This window comes from Electrophorus electricus, chromosome 20, assembly GCF_041902795.1.
Source record: "Electrophorus electricus isolate QZ-2024a chromosome 20, ASM4190279v1, whole genome shotgun sequence".
Lineage (NCBI taxonomy): Eukaryota > Metazoa > Chordata > Actinopteri > Gymnotiformes > Gymnotidae > Electrophorus > Electrophorus electricus.
Window position 1 is genome coordinate 3040001 of NC_137516.1, and position 19649 is coordinate 3059649.

At 46.4% G+C, this 19649-nt stretch overlaps 1 protein-coding gene across 5 annotated transcripts in view; it reads left to right on the top strand.

Annotated features, from left to right (window-relative positions):
* The window catches only part of bin3 (bridging integrator 3), a 38473-nt gene that overhangs the window by 1362 nt on the left and 17462 nt on the right, over positions 1–19649 (top strand). The window contains exons 1-7 of one of the 5 annotated variants that reach the window (XM_027011241.3): positions 5798–5932; positions 6314–6638; positions 6947–7132; positions 8793–8841; positions 11477–11517; positions 14669–14730; positions 17032–17168. In XM_027011241.3, the coding sequence (XP_026867042.1) occupies positions 7125–7132; positions 8793–8841; positions 11477–11517; positions 14669–14730; positions 17032–17168 (297 nt within the window). In that variant the 5' untranslated portion in view covers positions 5798–5932; positions 6314–6638; positions 6947–7124. Of the gene's footprint in view, positions 1–5797; positions 5933–6313; positions 7133–8550; positions 8668–8792; positions 8842–11476; positions 11518–14668; positions 14731–17031; positions 17169–19649 lie in introns of those variants that run through there. The other 4 variants (XM_027011242.3, XM_081703695.1, XM_027011243.3 and 1 more) reach the window with 4 other exon arrangements.

The window sequence follows — 19649 nt, forward strand, 5'->3', positions numbered from 1 at the left end:
TTAGCAGTACATGACATGGCTAAGAATATTGGGGCAGTTTTGTTTATATTGAATACTGGGTCAGTTTAACCGACTTGCAGATCCAGTCAGTTTAATGTCATTTTTCTGAACACTTATTCCCTGGTGAACAGTAGAAAATGGCTCACACAAGAGCTTCCGTGACCTTTTAACAGGAATTTAGCAGCCACCCTGCTCTTGACTGGAACTTGACTCTGATCTTTCTGAATGAAGGTGGGGTGGTAAACATGAGAGTTTCTCTGGGATCTTGATCCGTTCTTGGCTGTGGCTGTATACTCCGCATTCAAGCAGGAGAAAGTTGAATGTGAAGCAGTCCATTGCACATGGATCCTGATCCTGTAATGGAGTAGAACCGAGGAGGTGTTTTTGGGGGTGGGGGCTTGGTGTTTGTTGCTGTTCCCAGTAAGAAGAACCCTGCTTCCCTCATTCAAACACAGCATAGCTGCCGTTCCTGTCATTTTAATGACAGATGATGTAAGAAAGATAATGTCTTCCAGAAGATATTGGAAGCTGTTTGCATCAATGTTTCATGTCAGATGCTAATCTGCTATCAGATTTGAAACTAAGGTTATTTTTAATTTGTTGGTACATAGCTATAATGTAGTATTATAGTTTAGACAATTGTCTACAAAAAGATACATAGGCTTAAATTTACGTTTCCGTTTTCTTCCGGTCAGTGAAACGGAGCGTCTGGAGTTGAGCTGAGTAGTCTGGAACAATTTTTGATTGGCTGCAGCTGCAGCAGCGATTAGCCAAAGAGCTAAAAACAACTACGCAACACAGCGCGCGCACTGGCCTGTCAGAAAAGCACAGATCGTATTTCTGCTCCTTACTGTTTAAAATAAACACATTGTGTCATTCCTGAAGCTGAGATTGGCTTTTTATTCCTATTTTTCCTTTGTGTGTGGAACAAGGGAAAAATTAGAGAATCAATGTGGAATGGAAAAAATGTCATTAAGACGGCTGTGCCATTTAAGGTGGAACCAACATTTGAACAGTAAGCAAACTACAGCCTCATGCTTCATTCAGAATTGGCAGGTAAAGGGCTGCCGGATGTTTGGAAACATTCCTATACAAATCCATCTAAATTAAAGCCACACTTGATTGTTGTCTTTAATTTTTGGCCATGAATGCCACCCTTTTCATTGCGTCTAGTAGCTGTGTTGTATGGCTAGCTGGGTAACGCCCACGCCTTACTTCTAGTTCGGAAGATGCTTTTGCTTGCCCAAATTGCATTTTTTCCCCCCCAGTAATCTCATGTCTATCAGAAATGTTTCATTTTCATTTAAAATCACAACAATTCAGAGGGTGCTGACTCGCCTGCAGTGGGCGATGACTCCTGTGTGTAGAAGTGGTGCGTTAGATTGCTGTCCCAAAAACACAAATGTGCAGCCTTTCATTCAGTATTTGTGTGGGTTTTTTTTTTTTTTTTTTTTTAATTTAAGTGTTTCCATTGATCTTTAATCACATTATCAATAGCATCATCACCTTTTGTTAAATAATACATGTAGAGTTCATATAAGAACATGGTTAACAGATATGTTTCCGTTAAATATCTAAAATTATTTAAACAGAGGAACATATGCTATCGCAACATGGTCCTCTTTATGAGCAGGCCAAAAATGAAAAAAGTGAGTTTTCTGCATTTGATTCAGTGTCTTTATTCAATAGTGATCTTATTCAATAGTGTCCTTATTCGATAGTGATATTATTCAGTAGTGATCTTATTCAGTGCTCACATTTCACTGACTGTCTTCCTCTGTTAACATTGGCCGCAAACACGGTCTCATATTTTCTTTTTTTTTTCTCCCTTTTTTGTAAAGTTGTAAAATCTCTCAGTTCATAAATGGACCTCCTCTATTCCCCCCTGTGATTTGCATCTTGATGACACTAATGGGAGAAACCAGCGTCACAGTCGTAAGAGCTTTGACTGTGGCCATGAAGGTTAAAGGCCTGGGCGCTTCCTCGCCTCAGTGAATTATTTCTATAACAAGCAGTTTTACCCGCGAAGGGTGCAGAGTCAAACAGTGCGGAGACGAGCGTGACGTCCCGGCAGCCGGCCGTTAGACAGGGAGCGGGCCTGAGCCGTGTCCCCTTCACACACACACACACGGGCAGTGTTGGGCTGCTGGCTGCTGCGGCCTCCTCCTGAAAGGGCCCTTTGTGTCCCGAGTTGACCGCCACATACCATGCGAGCCAACCAGCTCGACAGCGTGACGTGGTCACCGTGACACCGGGGTCACGGCGACGACAATCACCGTCAGCCAAGCCTGTGTGCTGAGTGCTGATAAGATCCCAGCGCTGTTGCCGGCTACCGCACAAGCAAGCGCTCCCATTTGCTCGCGTCTCCATAGCGGCAGCGATGGCTTTGCGTGTAGCGTGAGTCAAACTCATTTCTCCTCGACGTAATTGTCGCTGCAAGTCTGAAGAGAAGCTTTGTTAACGCGTGCGAGTGCCCTTTTTTTCCGAACACGGCACGGCCTTGATGGGGCCCTCCGTGTGTGTGTGTGTGTGTGTGTGTGTGTGTGTGTGTGTGTGTGTGTGTGTGTGTGTGTGTGTGTGTGTGTGTTGTGATCATCCCCATAGTCTCTGTCCTTCCAGTTTAGTGTTCAATGAGTGTTTTGGTAAAGAAAGACAATTGCGTCACCCAGCAAATGTAACTCATGTTTGTCAAAAATAACAGTTAACCATTTCAAGTTTTTGTCTGTTTTTAAACGCATCTCAAAGCTTTTTGCGATACACAGCTATATATAATCACAGTGTAGTATTATTCTCTGTATTGTGCAGCCCTGTACATATGTGCTCAGCTAGGCCCTGCACATTTGTACGCTTCTTTGACCAGCTTTGGAATGATTTCCCCACTGTGTGTGTGTGTGGGCTCTCATCTCTGCTTCTGCCATTTGTCATCATGTGGTTATTGGGTTTTGGTCTACCAGGCGTGCACTTGACTAATGCGCTGTTTCAGATACCCTGCTTAGCAGCAAACCTACTGCGGTAGAAAGTGTGACTCCAGCGCACACTCCTGGCTGCTTTGTTTCCATCCATTCTGCATGTATTAATCTCTGAGTTTCTATGGGAAATTAGTGTTGGCCTTTATTTAGGAAATTCACGACTCTCTTCAATGTTCAATAGACCTGTCACAATCATTAAATTTTAGATCATTGTAATTTCAATTCATTAAACATTTTTTTTTTTTTAGTTCAGTTGATTTAATTAGCACTTTATCTCATCAAGAAAGGAGAATTCCAGTACCCTGGGATCACTGGTACAGAAATACCCTGGAACGTGATTCTCATCCACGTTCCCTGCATATGGATGTGTCTGAGACGCCCAGCGTCCCTCGTCTTGCTTTGATGCACAAGCACATTTTAAGGAGCTGTGCATTTCTGCTTCTTCATCCTAGGGCACTGTAACTCCCCCCCCCCCCCCCCCCCCACACACACACACCCCAGCAGATCCACGATTGCATTGCAAATAAAACTAACTTGGGGGAGAGGAAATATAATAATTAGTCTGATTGACGCAGTGGGACGTTTCGGAAGTTAAAGTGGAACAGGGCAGCAAAGCCGTGCTCACCTTCGAACCGAAAGAAAACGTCCGAGTCTGACGGAACATCCACGGCTTCGCTACCTCACGGTCCCGAGCTTATACAACATGCAGGTAGTGGAAAGGCAGCGGTCGAACAACGGTGCGGCTGATCGTCTCCGTGCTTCAAAATGAACGCCGGGGTTCAAACACGCTGCAGACCTGTCAGACACACAGTCACACCCGTGGGGAGACCCTCCAATATACATCGACTCTCTCTGTCCATCGGCTTGCCTCAGGCAGCAAGGAATACGGTCTTATATGCGTTACCACGACAGAAGCTGTCCGTAAGCGGTAGCGTCTCAACGTTTCAGCTGTTATTTACGGTTTGTTTCTTTTGTTTTGCATTTGTTGTAGGGCTGAATGATGTGTAGCCTACAAAAATACTGTACTGCCATTGTATTACTGCATATTGTGATATGCCTTGCAATGTATTAACACACCCTTGGCATAGTAATGACTGGAAATGTTAAAATGTGTGTGTGCCTGTTGATGAGTTGTGTTAAGTCCGTATTGGGGATACTAACTAGAAAAATGAGTCATTTTTCAGCCATCGGCGTAAGAAGGCCATGAACAGTTGAGTTTGCTGTTTGCAGATGTGTGTGATTCATTCATCTGCAGCAGGACTGAATCGACTGTAATCCGTCCCGTTTTGTGTGGGAACTGGTTTGTAGCTTTTTGTAGTTTCCCATTCATTGGCTAGCGGTGTTCATTCATTCTTTTGATCATGCCTTTGACATCTCTCTCTCTCTTTCTCCTCCCCCCGTTCTCTCTCTCTCTCTCCCCCTCTCTCTGTGTATCTGTCTCTCATATCTGTCCCTGCCTCTGTCCTGTCTCTCTCTCTCTCTCTCTCTCTCTCTCTCTCTCTCTCTCTCTCTCTCTCTCTCTCTCTCTCTCTCTCTCTCTCTCTCTCTCTCTTTCTCTCCCTCGCTCTCTCTCTACCCCCCCCCCCCCCCCCGCCCTAGTCTGTCACCGGATGCTAGCGTTGAGCTGGCTGTGTTCATTGCCATACCTAAAAAAAAAAAAAACCCAGTGGACATTTTCCCATCCTTCTCCTCATGCCCTCTGTGCCCTCGGCGAGGGCCTGGGACCCCTCGCTGGGTCCGACCGCGCTTCCTCTGTGTGCAGGCTCTAGCAGAAATGTGGCGCAAGCGTGCGAAGCCCCATGTTTATGGATTCCCACAGTGCCAGGCGCGTTCACGCTGCCCACCACCCTGGCTACGACACGCTCGTATAGGCGAGACACCGTCCCGTCCCAGGCGGGATAATGTCTCCTTCAGCTCCATGACTGAAAGCTACAGGTGTGAATCAGTCACGCTGCTCACTCGATGATGAGCTCACGACACTTTGGTCATCGGTCATTTGCACTACAGGCTTATTCATGAATCGCCTTTTCCATTCACAGCAGTAATGCGTTTGTTCTATGCCCTTAAGGCAAAATATTAATGTCCCGGATACCAAACAGAAATATGAAGTGATGAATTTAACCCACTTTAAACGATTTTTTAAAAAATGTTGAAGTACCTCAGCATTGTGCAAAAACTGAACAATATGCAAGCAGAGTTTACTGTGCCATCTGTTGAATGAGCTTATTTAATATCTTTAAATTAACTCTCCTCTCCGTAATGGAAAAAATGTTGTGAGTGTGCCGATGCAGTATTGTGATACTTCAGTAATGTAATCATGTAGTATTCCACTATATTGTTTTCCCTCCCACATGCACACCCCTTTACTAAAAGCCTCTCCAGTGATGAGTTTTTTTCTCCACATTTTCCTGAGTAGCCCAGCCCCTCTGTAGTATGTTACTCTTCATGAAAGTCCGATCTGGAACTTGCCAAGTCCTATAATCTCTCATTACCTCTTGTGCCCGGATCAAAGTTGGGAAATACTCTGACGTACGTGTTTCGAACCACAATGAACATACCCATCCAGATAAAAAGGGAGACAGAGAGAGAGAGAGAGTCTGTTGTTCATGTAAGCTATTGCGTCAGCACATAAAACAAACAATTGACTTCAACTTCTCTCTCTCGCTCTCTTTCTCCCTCTCGCTCCGGGTTCTGCCCCTTGCCAGATGGGTGTGATCGGTGCTGGCTATATCTATTGGCTATGTTGATTACGTTTGTAGGGTGAGTCAGGGTTTGGGATTGAGGAATTTCAGTGGGTGAGGATTCAAACTTTTCCATGATGCCAGAGTGACAGAACCAAGAGGAGGAGCTCTTTTCCGGCCCAACTGTGCCGTACGGCGGCTGGGGAAAGATCAGCGTTTGTTCAGGATAATTCAAATGTAGTATTTGACGTAGAGGTCATGCGAGGACACAGACATGTTCACGTAAGGTTATATGTTGTGTTGGGTGACTTTGTTTTAAGGGATTTGAATCTGTTTAATGGAAACTTGATATGTCATCAAAACGTCATCAGAGAACATGAATATACAGGACATGGGTACATAAACACATGTACGCGCACACACACACTGGTTTCCCCCCACCCACCCCTCTTCATCTCATTAGTTCACACACCTTTGATTTGACACACCTGCCTACTGCAAGTGGCTGTCATCACCAGACCATCCGTCATCTTACAGGGACATTATTAATGTCACTTCAATAATAGCCTGTGGATGGGTGGGTGCGGGTGCGGGTGTGTGCATGCGTTTGCATGTATACTGCATGTATAACCTCACACAGCAGCACTCTCTCCCTTTTTGTAGGTTCGTGATCTATAATTAAGAAGTGACTTGGTGCAGAGAGTCTGTGAAGGTGGCCCAAAACTCCAACTGATACCTTTCAGAGTGGACGATGCTCCTTAGAAGAAGAAACCAAGTTGTTGTCTCAGAACCTGCATCCTTAGTTGTGTTGGTGCATATGCGTTAATGTGGGCAGGACAGCAGTGTTCAGAAAAATGCTCAGATTAGGGCCGGTGTTCAGAAAAATGCTCAGATTAGCGCAGGTGTTTGTATAAATGCTCAGATTAGCGCAGGTGTTCAGATAAATGCTCAGATTAGCGCAGGTGTTCAGATTAGCGCAGGTGTTTAGGTAAATGTTTTTCCTTTGATAATGGATCGGTTGATAATTCTTTTCTATTTTCTACCTCCGGTAAGGGGGTGTGTAAAAATAATGTGCTTGTTGAACTCTCTCCTTTTTTCCTTTCCGTTTTCATTAATGTTGTGGAGAGCGTTAGCGTCTGTAGCTCGTGTGGGTGACTGTTTGTTTGAAACAGACTGTGGGTAACTGTCTGAAGCAGAAACAGTCACCCACATACACTCTGATAGATTCTTTAATCATATGTCAAAATGATCAGAGTTGTTTTTTTGTGCTGTGGCTCCATCTACGCTGTGTTCCAGTAAGGGAGCAGTCAGACTCCCCTTTTCAGGAAAACGTCGGCCGGACTTAAAGCTCAGATCCGCTTCAGACTAGGCAGGAGCAGCTGGCAGCATTTAACAGGGCAAAGCCTCTGCTTGCCAGTTTTGGTTAGAGTTGGTCTGGCCCTCACTGATTGACAGAGCTGATAACTTGAATTTAATGCGTGGGTGAGTACATTTTGACATTTATGTAATTCACCTCTGAAATATCATAGCCTGTTCCTTTTGGGATTGCTTGGGTTCTTAGTCATCAATGCATGGGAAGTATTTAAACTGAACCTTACATTTTATAAGGTTAACTTGTCCTCCTTAGGTGAACCCACTGAATGCGTAAGCCTGTTTGCACCTAGTCTGAACCCGCACGCTGGCAGTTTCCCCAGTCATCAGGGGTTTAAGTTCTGTAGTGGGTGCATATGCATTAGTGCCCATGCTGGTTGCACAACGCTGTCCTGTGTGCAGGATGCATGATACAAGTTCTTGAGTCTGTGAGTGCCTGTTTGTAGTAAGAGCCCACATGAGGGGGTGTGTGTGTGTGAGTGTGTGTGCGAGAGAGAGAGCGAGCACACATCATGTGCATGTGTCTGCCTGTTGTATAGACCACAGGAAGCTCGAGTGACAGCAGGGATAGTCACTTCTAATTTGCAGCGTCTGCCTTTGATGGTCTCCATATGTGCCCTGTCAGGGAGGTAGACTGGATTTTGCCCCCGCGTTCCTCACGAATGTCCGTCCAGTTGACATGATGAAGCTTTAAGATACAAGTTGGATTATATTTGTAATACAGCTTAAACTAGGTATGCTGTCCCAACACAACTATTTCCAGTGTAACTTTGGATGTCAACAGCCCCCGAGTGGATGGGTTTTTCAAAACCCCAGTGCTTTCCACAGCTTAAGGCCCAGTCGTGGCATACACTGTCTGTGGCCGGGGGGTGCGGGGGGGTTAGGGGGGGGGGTTAGGGAGGGGGCTGGGGGTGGTACTGACTTGTTTGATGGGAATGATGGGGGCTTTATCCACTAAACAACTTGGCAGCCAATCAGGTTGCTTGGTCGCGGAGGCAGAATCTGAGTTTCTTTTTCATCTGTATGGTAATCTAAGTGGCGGTGTTCAGTTTTACATTTTAATACTTTTTAAGTATTCGAAAAAGGAAATGAGTGCATTTAAAGGGCCCCTATCATGGAAAACTGAATTTCCCTTGCTTTACTGAAATCAAGAATCTTGAAGCATTTATATAAATGTTGCTAGTTTCAAATCACACCGTTCACTTACCCACACAGTCCACATATGGGATCTAAGATGCAAAACAGTCCCGTGTTTCTGATGTCACTAGAACAAACTAATTTGCATATCTCCACCTATTCAATCTAAAGCAATTTAGCCCTGACCACTTAATTGCCTTGTTCTGGGACATATTTCTGCTCTGAGTGTTGTTTGATTGAGGCACAATACAGTTTGGCTAATCAGAACAGAGCTCAATTATCTTAAATCTGTCTTAAGGGCACAGTAACGGGTAACACCTGTTTAAGGGTTAAACCGAGTTTGGAAAATGGTTGTGTAAAAATTAATAGACTCTTTTTTTTTTTTGGAACAGAAAGCCACACGTGTTGTACATGGACATCAAGGAAAAATATAAAATAAAACAAAAATGTAGGATTTGGGCCCTTTTAAAAATAAAGTGAAATAAGTGAAAAGCTCGAGAGGGATACTAGTGAGTGAGAACTCTGTACTGTTTCTTTTATTGTGTGTATGATCTGATGTTGGTCCAGCAGCCTGGTCTACACGGGCTGCCTCAAAGCAAAGAAGCTAAAAAGAAGCTTGTTCTCTTCTTTTCAGGATTCCATTTAAGATCGGACAGCCGAAGAAACAGATCGTTTCGAAAACGGTGAGTCCCAGCCTGCCTTTAGTGCCCGTAGAAACCCACCAAAACTGACTGCAAATAACCGCCGTCACACTGTTTTCTTAACAACGTAAAGAACAGTTACGAGCGAGATTAATTTGTTGACGGCGTCTTCGTATGTCAGCTCGTCTGAGTCCTGTAAACAAAACTCCCAAGTCACGTCAGTCTTGTGCGTGTCACTGCAGGAAGTGCGAGCACGGACCTGACGGGGACGCGTGCGGCTCACGGCTTCGATCCCTCCGTCTCCGTGCACACTAGCGGGCGGCGTTGCGTTCAGTCTCCGGCCATCACGTTGGACACACTGAAACAGTGTTTGATGTTCGCAAACACCAGCGTGTAATGAAACGTATGCACTGGTTGCATCGAGTTGCCTCACCTGAACAAAATGTTTGCCATCTCGCACAGTGCAAAACTGATCCGACGCCGGATGTCATGCCACAGGATACCCGATGCTTTCCTATACAGCCACTGTGAGGATGAATTCATTTTTGAACTTTTCCCAAGTAAAAAATAAATAAAAAGTCAACTTTGCCATTTTTATTGTTTTTATTTTCCCCTTTGAATATTTTTAAACTCTGAAAGAGAAGCCGTTTTGTGCAAGGTCAGCGAGGGCATCTCTGCTGAGTGTCTGGCGTTGTACCCTACCGGCGTTAGCATCTCGCTACGTGCTCATGTACATAAGCCCTCGGCCCCTCCCCGTCCCCCGTGTGCCTGGCGAGGAACAAAAATGGCTCGTGTCCCGTCTATACAGTTCACAGCAAGACACAGCCACCCGTCGACATGCTATTCCAGTGCACCGAAACACAGACTGGGTATTTTTACTCTGCTTAAAGCCAGACTGTAAATGCCATCCGGCTGTGTGCTGGCAGGCAGGCCCAGGGCCACTCTGCTCGCTGGAGACGCGTGCTGGAGGCATACCTTGGCAGTGCCTTGTGCTCCCAGCCCGCCCCGCCCGCCCTGAGCGTGACTGTATCAAAATAGTCATTTAGGGGACTCTCCCATCTTGCTTTCGTTTTGTTCTACTCTCCCATCGGGCCAGGTGGCACCGTTCAATGAAGCACGGTCAGCTAAGTGTCAGAGGTCAGGCCAGTTTTGCCGGAATCGTAGGAACACTACGTTTGCTGCGCTACCGCGGCTGTGACCCTGAGTGCTCCTAAACACCAAAACTGACCTCGGAATAGAAGATGTGGCTAAATGCATTTTCTCTCTCACATTGTGAAAATGGTTTCTTGGTTAGAATATATTCAGACTGCACTTAAGGTAAAACCATGTTGGTAAAAGCTTCAACTAATTTTGTGTCAGACTAGAACATGACTGCAGTTAGAATTTTGTCGAGATGAGTCCCAGCCTCTGCAGGACTGGAGCAGACCCCCGTCTGGCCATGTCTGGCCATCCAAAAGACAGACCCCTGTGTTGTCTCAGCCATCTCCCAACTGGCTAACCAAGCCGCCCTTTCCAGAATCGGATGGCCGGGCTGCTGCTCTGAAACCCTGGCACACGTCCGCCAAGAGGACTGTATGTAATTACCGCTTGTCTGAACGCTGGCCGACATTCCAGTAGCTCCCCGTTAAAGACGCGCTTCCACTACAGAAGAGTCCATTGCTGTCATGACAAGTAGCAGTCTGAGCTCCATCTCAATTATGCACTGTCCCTTTGCCTTTTGAAAATGGTTTAGTAAGGCATCAGGCACACTAATTAAATATTACACCACGAAGCCCCTTTCAGAATGACGGCGTTAACAAAAGTGAGCTGTCCTCATGTTAGACATTTCGATAGAAAGTTTTGGTAGTGAGCACGTCTGAAAAAAGACCTCAGACAGCTTATTAGATAGCTTATTGGACATCTTATTACAGCTAATCTCTTTTACCCAGGCAAGTGTATGGGTAAAATCTCTCTCCCAGAATTAGTTTGCTAGGCACTGCTCAGCCACTGCGTTCAGCCAACCCCACGGGTACAGCAGCATCTGTGGCTGTGAGTGGGTGCTTCCTCGCTCCGGCTACAGGGGCGAAAACCACTTCCCTCTCTCCTTTTGTCTGGTCACCCGGCTCCCTCTCCTGCACTCCTTCCTGTTGAACCCGTTCCCCCCGTCCCCGAGTGGGCAGTTCAGAGGCCGGTGGTGTGGGGGGAGAGCAACCGTTGCGGTCACCGTGCCACCGCAGGGTACCAGTGGCCAGTCGGCCAGCGTCTGTTTATTTACCGGATGTGCCCACGGAGCCGCAGCACAGGAAACCGCGGCCCTGAAACGCCACCTCACACACACAGTCCAAACACACGCCGCCAGCCAGTCAAAGACAGAACGGCGCTTAATGCCCAACTGACTGCTCATCCTCCGACGAAAAGATTTGGATGGTATGGTAGAGACTTTTGAGATCATTTTTTAAATCCTTCCTTCATTTTCAGACCAGCTCAAATACCATGACAGTTCTAAAGACGCTATTTTGGGTTTTTTTCCTTAACAACCCAGGCTTTTGCCGTTAGCACAATGCCTGTGGAGCTCTAAAGCAGAGCTTAAAGCTTCAGCGGTTTGCCCACAGACCTTCCAAGAACAGCGTCCCCTCAGATGTTCCAGTCGCTCCTTTCTCTTATCTCGTTTCCTGTGTGTGTTCTTCTTTCTCCGCAGGTTGAAAGGGACTTTGAGCGGGAATACGAGAAGCTCCAGAAGTAAGTTGACATGTGTTGGACACCGTGCGCTTTGCTTCGACACGTGTGTTGCACTGATGCACAGCCTGATAATGCTGCACGCGAATCATTAGCTCACCTGAAATTGCAACTTGCAAGATTTTACTTGAAAAGATGTGCAGTTTCTTGTTTATTATCTTGACAGGAACAAGCAGAGATATGAAAAAAAAAGTTTTGCTATCTCCAAAAAAGGCCTTTTATCCAGTCCCATTCCATTTGATCAAAATCATAGGCCAAGCTAGGATTTCCCTGGACAGGTTCTGTTCTGTGGTTTGGAGTCACATGTTGCTTCTCTTTTCTTTCTAGCCAAGTTGGGTTTGGTTTCTTTTGCGTGTTAAAACGTAAGCACGGTTTCTGCCACTGGCCACTGTTCTGGTGGAAAACACAACCTGAGTTCGTAGGTCTGACTCTGGCCGCAGTTCACAGCGGGCCCACTGTCTGAACGTGGCAGCCGGTCCAGTGTCCAATACCCTGCCCCGTCACGCTACTGGATATTTCGTTCCCTTTACATCTAGGAAGACTTTTTGTTTACGCCAAGAAGACCCCGACCTCCCATCTTCCTGTACACAGTACTGTGGACACACCTCAGGTGTGTTGAGAGCTGGCCAAAGCATAGATCTTAACAGTGTCCATGAGAACTAGACTGGGACACACTGGACTACAGCTGGTCACCAGGTGTACCATGAAATTCTGCTGGGAACAAATTACAATTGTTTTCATTTCATCACTTTTTCGTGACGTAGTAGTCCACGTCTGAAGGAGCTAACCTACCCACGTTCTGGTGCTGAACTCAGTGTAGACTCAGGTTAGCTAATGTGGAATGAAGTGAATTCTTACACACTCTAGATTCATTGCCATAGCTGTTTGCTGGCAGCGAATGGGCTTGTGGTGTGCTCCAAAAGAGCACTTTCTTTTGAAATTCAAGAGTGTACCTGGGGGAGATGTAAATAAAATTTACTGGAAATAATTTTATTATTATTATTATTATTATTTCTACTTTTATGTATGGTCATTTCTTTGCCTTTGCATTTTTGTTTTTGTTAAAAAATCATTAATAATCATCGCTCACCAACTTGTGTGACATTGATATCTTTCAACATTGTGCCACACCTCCACGCTTCAGGTTGTTTCGAATGGGTGTTTTATCAGGTTCACATGAGGTGGTGAGTAAGATAAACAGGGGAACCCCCACTGAAGGGACTGCAGACTCCAAAACGCACTCAGAGTGGGTGTGGATGCGTAAAAACCCATCACCACCACCTCCCTCACAGTCTGATCCGCCTCTGAATGTCACGCCGTGCATTATTTCAAAAAACACAAAACATATGCTGAGCGCCGAGAGTAGCATCTGCCAAACTACTTTTAGGTGCTTTTTTTTTTTTTTTTTTTTAAACAGACATTTGATTTCAGAAAGTGTTCCTGAAGTTTTATATTTTGTACTTTTAAAACAAAGGAGCCTAATAATCACTTTGCGTCAAGCGTAAAGTAAACCTCCAGTCTGTAGAGTCTTTACCAAGAGCTCAACTCCCTGAAGCTCTGCTTACTTTGCTGATTCTGGCTTACTCACAGGTGAATTCTCTTTACTCATTTACACATGTATTTTATGATTTTCTTTTATTATTCATAGAATTACTGTATAACATAACCCTAATTTGGATCATTAATGATGACCTACAGGTTGGGAGATTTCTAATCAATTCAGTGTTGATGATATAAACCTGTGACGGTTCTGTAAGAAAGCTGTGCTCTTGGACCGGGCTGCCCGTGGAATGTGGTTGCTTCACGCAAAGGACTGTTCGCGTAAACCCAGGGTGAAAAATTTAACTGGAGGTTTTTCGAGGTTTACTCCTTATGAGGACTTAGCAGGACTTGGTCTTTGTCCAGTGGATTTGTCACACAAATAACCCACATGATTCTACAAGATTCTACAAGATTGCTTCCAAGGCCAGAATATAAGTGCCTGAAGCTCATCTGTTATTCTTTGACCTGTGGTAACACTACATGCCATTCACATGTTGGAACGAGGCCTGGTGTTGGCATGATGGGCCAGAGCGTGGAGCAGCTGGCACACTGGGGCCCGATTAGCACCTCGTGTGACGGGCCACGTTTCTCATCTGCCTGTCTTTCTGCACTCTCCATGTCAGTTAGAAATCGTTGACATTTCTCTCCCCATTTCTCTGGCTATCTGTCCGTTTCTGTTATTGCTTTTCCTTCTTGTCTTTTTAAAGAAAGAAAGAAATGGCGATTTCCTTTCTCTTCATTTGCTTATTTGCCCCCCTGACAAATAATCTGCTATGCCTGAAATAAAGGCATTCCCCCCCCACCCCCTCTACTCTGTGTAAAAGCTAGTAAAAGCTCTCACACATGCAGTGATTGGTATCTCACGGGAGTTCCCCAACCTGACACATTACCCTCCTAATTGAGCTAATGAACAGCTCCCCAATCTCTCATTGACACACACACACACACACACACACACACTCTCAAACTCTCTCTCTCTCTCTCTCTCTCTCTCCCTCTCTCTCTCTCACACACACACACACACACACACACACATTACACAGCCACGATAGAGTCATAATTGCAGATGTTAGCACCCCGAGTGTGTGTGTGAATGGGTGTCTGTGGTGAGCAGGCCTGTGAAATGCTCTCCTCTGCCATTTCCTATGTGAGAACATCACATGGAAGAACATGGCACGCAGGAGCTTGAATAAAGCCTGTTGAACTTGGGCCTCAGTCACTTGTATCATTTCATTTTGTAATGCAAAACAGCAATAAAAGATTCAGCCTAAGACTCTAGACTACACTCTATAGACATTGTGAGGTTTAACAGTTGACTTGGTTTAAAATTTATACACATTTTTTCTGCAATGCTGTCCTCAAAGACTCAGTATGTATTTTTGCTCTACTAAATGTTATTTGAGCATTTAAAAGATTAAAGCGTGAAACTTTAGCCTCAAATTTTTAGTTTTAAGACTGAAAGGGGTATCTGGAAATGCACTATTGACCATGAAAGTGTGTGTGTGTGCGCGTGAGAAGCCTTACTGGTTCTGGATTTGAATAGTCTGTACCAAAAGACATCTGTGTCTGTCCACCACGAGACATTTCACCAGTTGCTCTTCTCTCTGCTCAGGTTGGAAGACCAGACAAAGAAGCTGCACAAAGACATGAAGAAAAGCACTGAGGCTGACATAGGTGGGACACAGGCTTCCCTGCTGCGCTCGCACACACTGGTGCTGGGGGGGGGAATAAAACAATCAATAACAATATTGAAAAATGCTGCGTTTGTGACTAATACTTTAGGTGGGGGGGGGATCTCTCCGTTTGTGGAAAAAGTCAAAGAACGAAAGGACTGGAACAGGAGGCACATTAGCATTAAGATAATTAGCAGGGCACAAAGTATTGGTCCTGATTAAAATTGACAACAATATTTATGTGTTGCCAGATTAATGGCTTATACGAGTTCCACACATTTAGTTTTCTAAATGAAACTGTCCAAATCTTTCTTTGATTGTAACAGTTCATGCTTCGTGCTAGCGTCATGCTAATTTGTCTTGTTTGGATAGCAACTTGCTAGTTTGAAAGTTAAAAACAGGCATTTTTATTTATACAACCATGACTGAGTACAACTCGAACAATTAAGGTTTAAGGGTCTTGCTCAGGGGCCCAACAGTGGCAACTTAGTAGTGGTGAGACTTGAACCAGTAACCTTCTGATTACATGGCAAGTACCTTAACCACTGAGCCAGTGTAAGCTTGAAACTGTTAGAAAATTGCTTGTGTTGTGTGTTCTATTAATCTTGCTTAATTTATCTACCCAGATGCCTCATTTTTAGTTGATATGTTTGTTTTGATGCAGTTTTGTAGTCTAATGTCATTGTGCTGTGACTAAATGTTGCTTTTTCCATTGCTTGACGTGTTCATAATGTCAGATTATGTCATTAAAAACGCCCCACTGCAATTCTGACATAGCATCACTATTGGTGCACTATAGCCCTCCATTGATGGAGGCAAAATGTAGGCAGAATTACCTCAGAAAAGATTAAAGTATATGTGGTCACTTTTTCTGGAGATAGCATCCAACATTAATGCTACAATAAGACTGGTTCGATTGGTAGACAGGGACCCTACATCCTGGCTGAAATAAAATTCACTTTAATTAGCATAGTTAAATTAGAGGAAAGTTAGCGGCATGGAAAATCTACTAGATGAATATTAAAAAGCAAAACACCGCAGGCGATGAAGTTCATTGTCCTTGGCAGACCAATGTAGAAAGACAATGCAGGCTAATCTGTCACAGTTAGTCAGTAATCTATCTAATGTCTCTAATCATTGCCTGTGTTGATGCCAACGTGAATGATTGCTACTTTATTAATAAACACTTTATTTACCTCCAGCAAAGTGTTCAACACACCCTGCCACTGTGGCTGAACGTTGTTACTGTTTATCCACGCTAGTGTAGCCCCTCTCTTCTAGCTAAACTCCATAGTTACCACTCTGCATTGTTTTAATTCAAGTTTATTGCCCCTTATCTAACAGTGATTACACTTGCCTACCACAGTGGCGCTAGCACTGGTCGCTATGTCTGATGTTACTGTGATTCTCCGGGCCACTGTACACGCTTCTTTGTCAGGACCTTGCAGGTCAGTAAAGTGTGTGGTCTTCAGGTATACGACCTCCTCAGCCGCAGCGAGACTGAACCATGGTCAAGGACCACATCCTCACCCGTGTAGTCCCCTGTTGGAAGAACGGAGAGGGTGAAAGAAGGACAAGCATTACTTTTAGTCCCATAAAGAAGCCATCTATCATTTTGCAGACGCAGGTCGGCCACAATAACGACGCGGGCGGAACGGAACGGCAAAAGGTGCACTGAGCGGATCCTCGGTGGGGCGGCACCGCACGTCAAAAGGGATGAGCGGGAGTGCCGACGGAGACGGTGAATAGTCCCGGGCGGTATCCGTCGGCATGCTGGAGCCTGCGTAGTGCCAGCGCCAATTACGCTTCCCGGACGGGACCCGGTGGCATGCTGGAGCCTCTGTAGTGCCAGCGCCAATTACGGCTCCCTGACTCTGCTGCCACGACCGCTTTAGCTCAGCCTGCTGATCAGATGCAAGCGTCGGTGTCAACCCAAATCAGACTTCACGTTAGGGGGTGGCAGGAAGCCTGTACGAAGCATCCACCCTCATCAGAGGCCCAATCTCAGCCCACCGCCTCAGACGGGCTGGAGACCCTGTTTATTATGCTAATGAAAGGGGACGGGGGGTGTTGTGGGTGGAGGCCAAGAAGTTTCTTGTTTTGGAGTCTTGCGTGAAAAGTCGCTCAGCGGTGGATTTAGAAAGATTGCTGTTGTCTGTCGGGCCCTCCGGCGTCACAGGCGAACCCAAGCTCCTCTTTTCCCGTTAGCTTGCCCCCATCTGCGCTCTCGTGCGTTGTCGTTTCTGTCAAACTTTTTTCTTGACGTCTCTTTCTAACTTCTTGCGTTCTGGCTTTGTTGTAGCCATGTCGAAAGCAGCGGTGAAGATCACCGGGGACTTGCTCAGTAACCCGCTGTGTGAGCAGGATCAAACCTTCCTGGAGTCCATGACCGCTCTGGACACAGCTATGAAGAGAATGGATGCGTTCAACCAGGAGAAGGTGAGGACTCGCCTGTCCCCTTGGAACATTGCAGCGTCTTTCTGGCAATGCTCACCAAACGTGTGCATAGAGGACTTTCTAACACACTTAAGTTACTCATTCTACCCACAGGCTGATTTTTATTTTGTGCAGTTGTCATATGCGATTGCCAGGGTCCCACTCCCCCTAAGCCATACAAGAGAGCCTGTTATGCTCAAATCCCTTTCAGACAGCCTAAATGCAATGGGGCTGTCTTTTTCCTGGTCGTACCTCAGTGAAAAGGTATCGACACATTTGCCTCACCCTTTTGGGTTTCTGCAGTAGTCCGATTTTCAGTTTTCTGTGTGTTGTTTACCCTGGGTTCCCGATTAAGAAGGTGGCGGCGATGGGAGTCCCTGCGTTTGCGTCGTAGGTTGAGAGCGTCTGCGGGGGAACCGGGCTCCGCTCTGACACGGCACTCCTCCGTGGCTGTTGTCTGCTCCGTACTTCCTCCTCGGAGCTCGATGCTCACCTCCGCTGCTAGTCTTAGCTGGATGGCGTTAGTCCTCAAAGGCGTAATAGTGGTGGATTGCATCTGAAGGCCGATTCAGAGCCAAACGACAGCGATGGCTGTAGCTTGTGCTGATTTATAGCTTTACAGGAGTCCCACACCAGCAGGTAACGCCAAAATCATCCAAAGACAATAAATGCAATGAATGTTCTTTTGAGGTTTTTAGGCTTTTTAAAAAAAAAAAAAAATCATACTCATGAACGCACTCTTAACAGGTGATCATTAAAGCTGTTATTTTGTTTGCAAGATGTTTATCTTGTATTATTAAAAATGACAGCAGGCAGTGCAAACCTTAGTCCTGTTGCTGAGACGTACGTGTGTGTGTGTGTGTGTGTGTGAGGTTCTCTCCCCCACACTGGGCCCCACACCGCAGTCTCTTCTCCCTCAGGTTTTCACCTGTTTAAACATGCTTCAGACCACCTTTTCTGCCTCAGCGCAGCCCCTAACCCGGGCTCGCTTGGCTTGGCTTTTTTTGGCAGGGGAAAATGGTTTCTATGAATGTTGTTTCTCATTTTGGCTGAAATAAGCTCCGTTACCCTCCAGCAGATTGGGTATGAGTAAGGTTTTCTCACAACAGACCCGGTCTCTCCCCTCCCCCCGCTACACTCCTCAGGCATCTATGCGGAAAAGAGAGAGAGAGAGAAAACCTCCAGTTTGGAGAGCCTGGCCTCAGTATTTCTGTCCTTTCTCTGTTCCCTCCTGCTCCTGATTAAAATAAATACTATGTTTTTGTTTGTTTGCTCTTTTTTTAAAACATGCTTTCTATTGTTTCAGCCTTATACTTGGTAAGAGCCCTAAAGCGGTTCATATAGCACCGGCAAGTCCTCTTCGGAATAATCTCTCCATCCTCGTGTCGGTTGCCTACAACCCCATGACCCCTTTGACCTCTGCACCCCTGCCTGCTAGGAGAGTAAAAGACAGAGGGATAAAGGGTCACTGACTGTGCTGCAGAGGCCCTTAGCATCGCCTTATCCAAACTCTATACCGCGCTCCGCTGCACTGTGGCTTTGGCGTCGATTTTGGTGGGAAACCCCCCCCACAAACAGACCAAACCAGCTGGACGTGAGGTCAGATGTGCTGTGGCCGCTGTGTGCAGGCTTCCATTGTGTTCCCCTGGTCTGCAGCAGAATGGGAGATGTTCGCTCAGCCACGCGTGGGTGTCGCTGTCGATTCAGCGACCGGCTCTTCTAGAGCTTTCTGCGGTAGTGTTCGGATGCCCCCGTGCTCCCTCTCACAGACCGGACCGGACCGGAGACGGTCCGATCGGTCCCTCCGACCATCGGAACAGGGCGGGCTCGTTCCAATGGACCAGAAGAGGAGGAAAGCGAGTCGTTCCAGATGGGCAGACGGATGTGCGGCCCAATGCGTTCGACTCGGAACAACGCCCTGCTATCTAACCACCCCTGCGTACGTGTGCCGATGTGGAGTTTGTGAGCAGCGCACACCAAAGGACTTCAGCCATTTCCAGGAGAACATCCTCGCCCGTGTCTGAAGGCCAGACGGACCGCACCGGGAATATCTGCATACGTACACCAACCTTCCACGAACTGTTCCATAAGTACCACTCCGATGAAGATGCTCTTTCTCTCTCTCCAACAACAGATCCCATGCAAATGCGGCCCCCCTCGGCTGACCCCTCCGCGCGGCTTGCCAGAGCGAGCGCTTTCCCGCGGCGTCCCCCTCGCCGGCGCTCCGGCCCGCTATGCACTGCCGTGGCCGCCGGCGACGAGAGATGTTAGCACAGCTGATTCTGCAGCTCGCTGTTCCTCGGCGTGCCTGCGTGAATTACCACTCTGGGACGCATGAATGGCTAATGAGACTTCCGTGAATTGGACGCCAAACCTGCGCCCGAGCAACCCCACCCCTCTATTTCCCTTTTCATACGACAGCTCTGCTGCGTTGGCTAACCCAATCAGACTAGTGGTGAATAAAGACAATGAAGTCTCCCTACC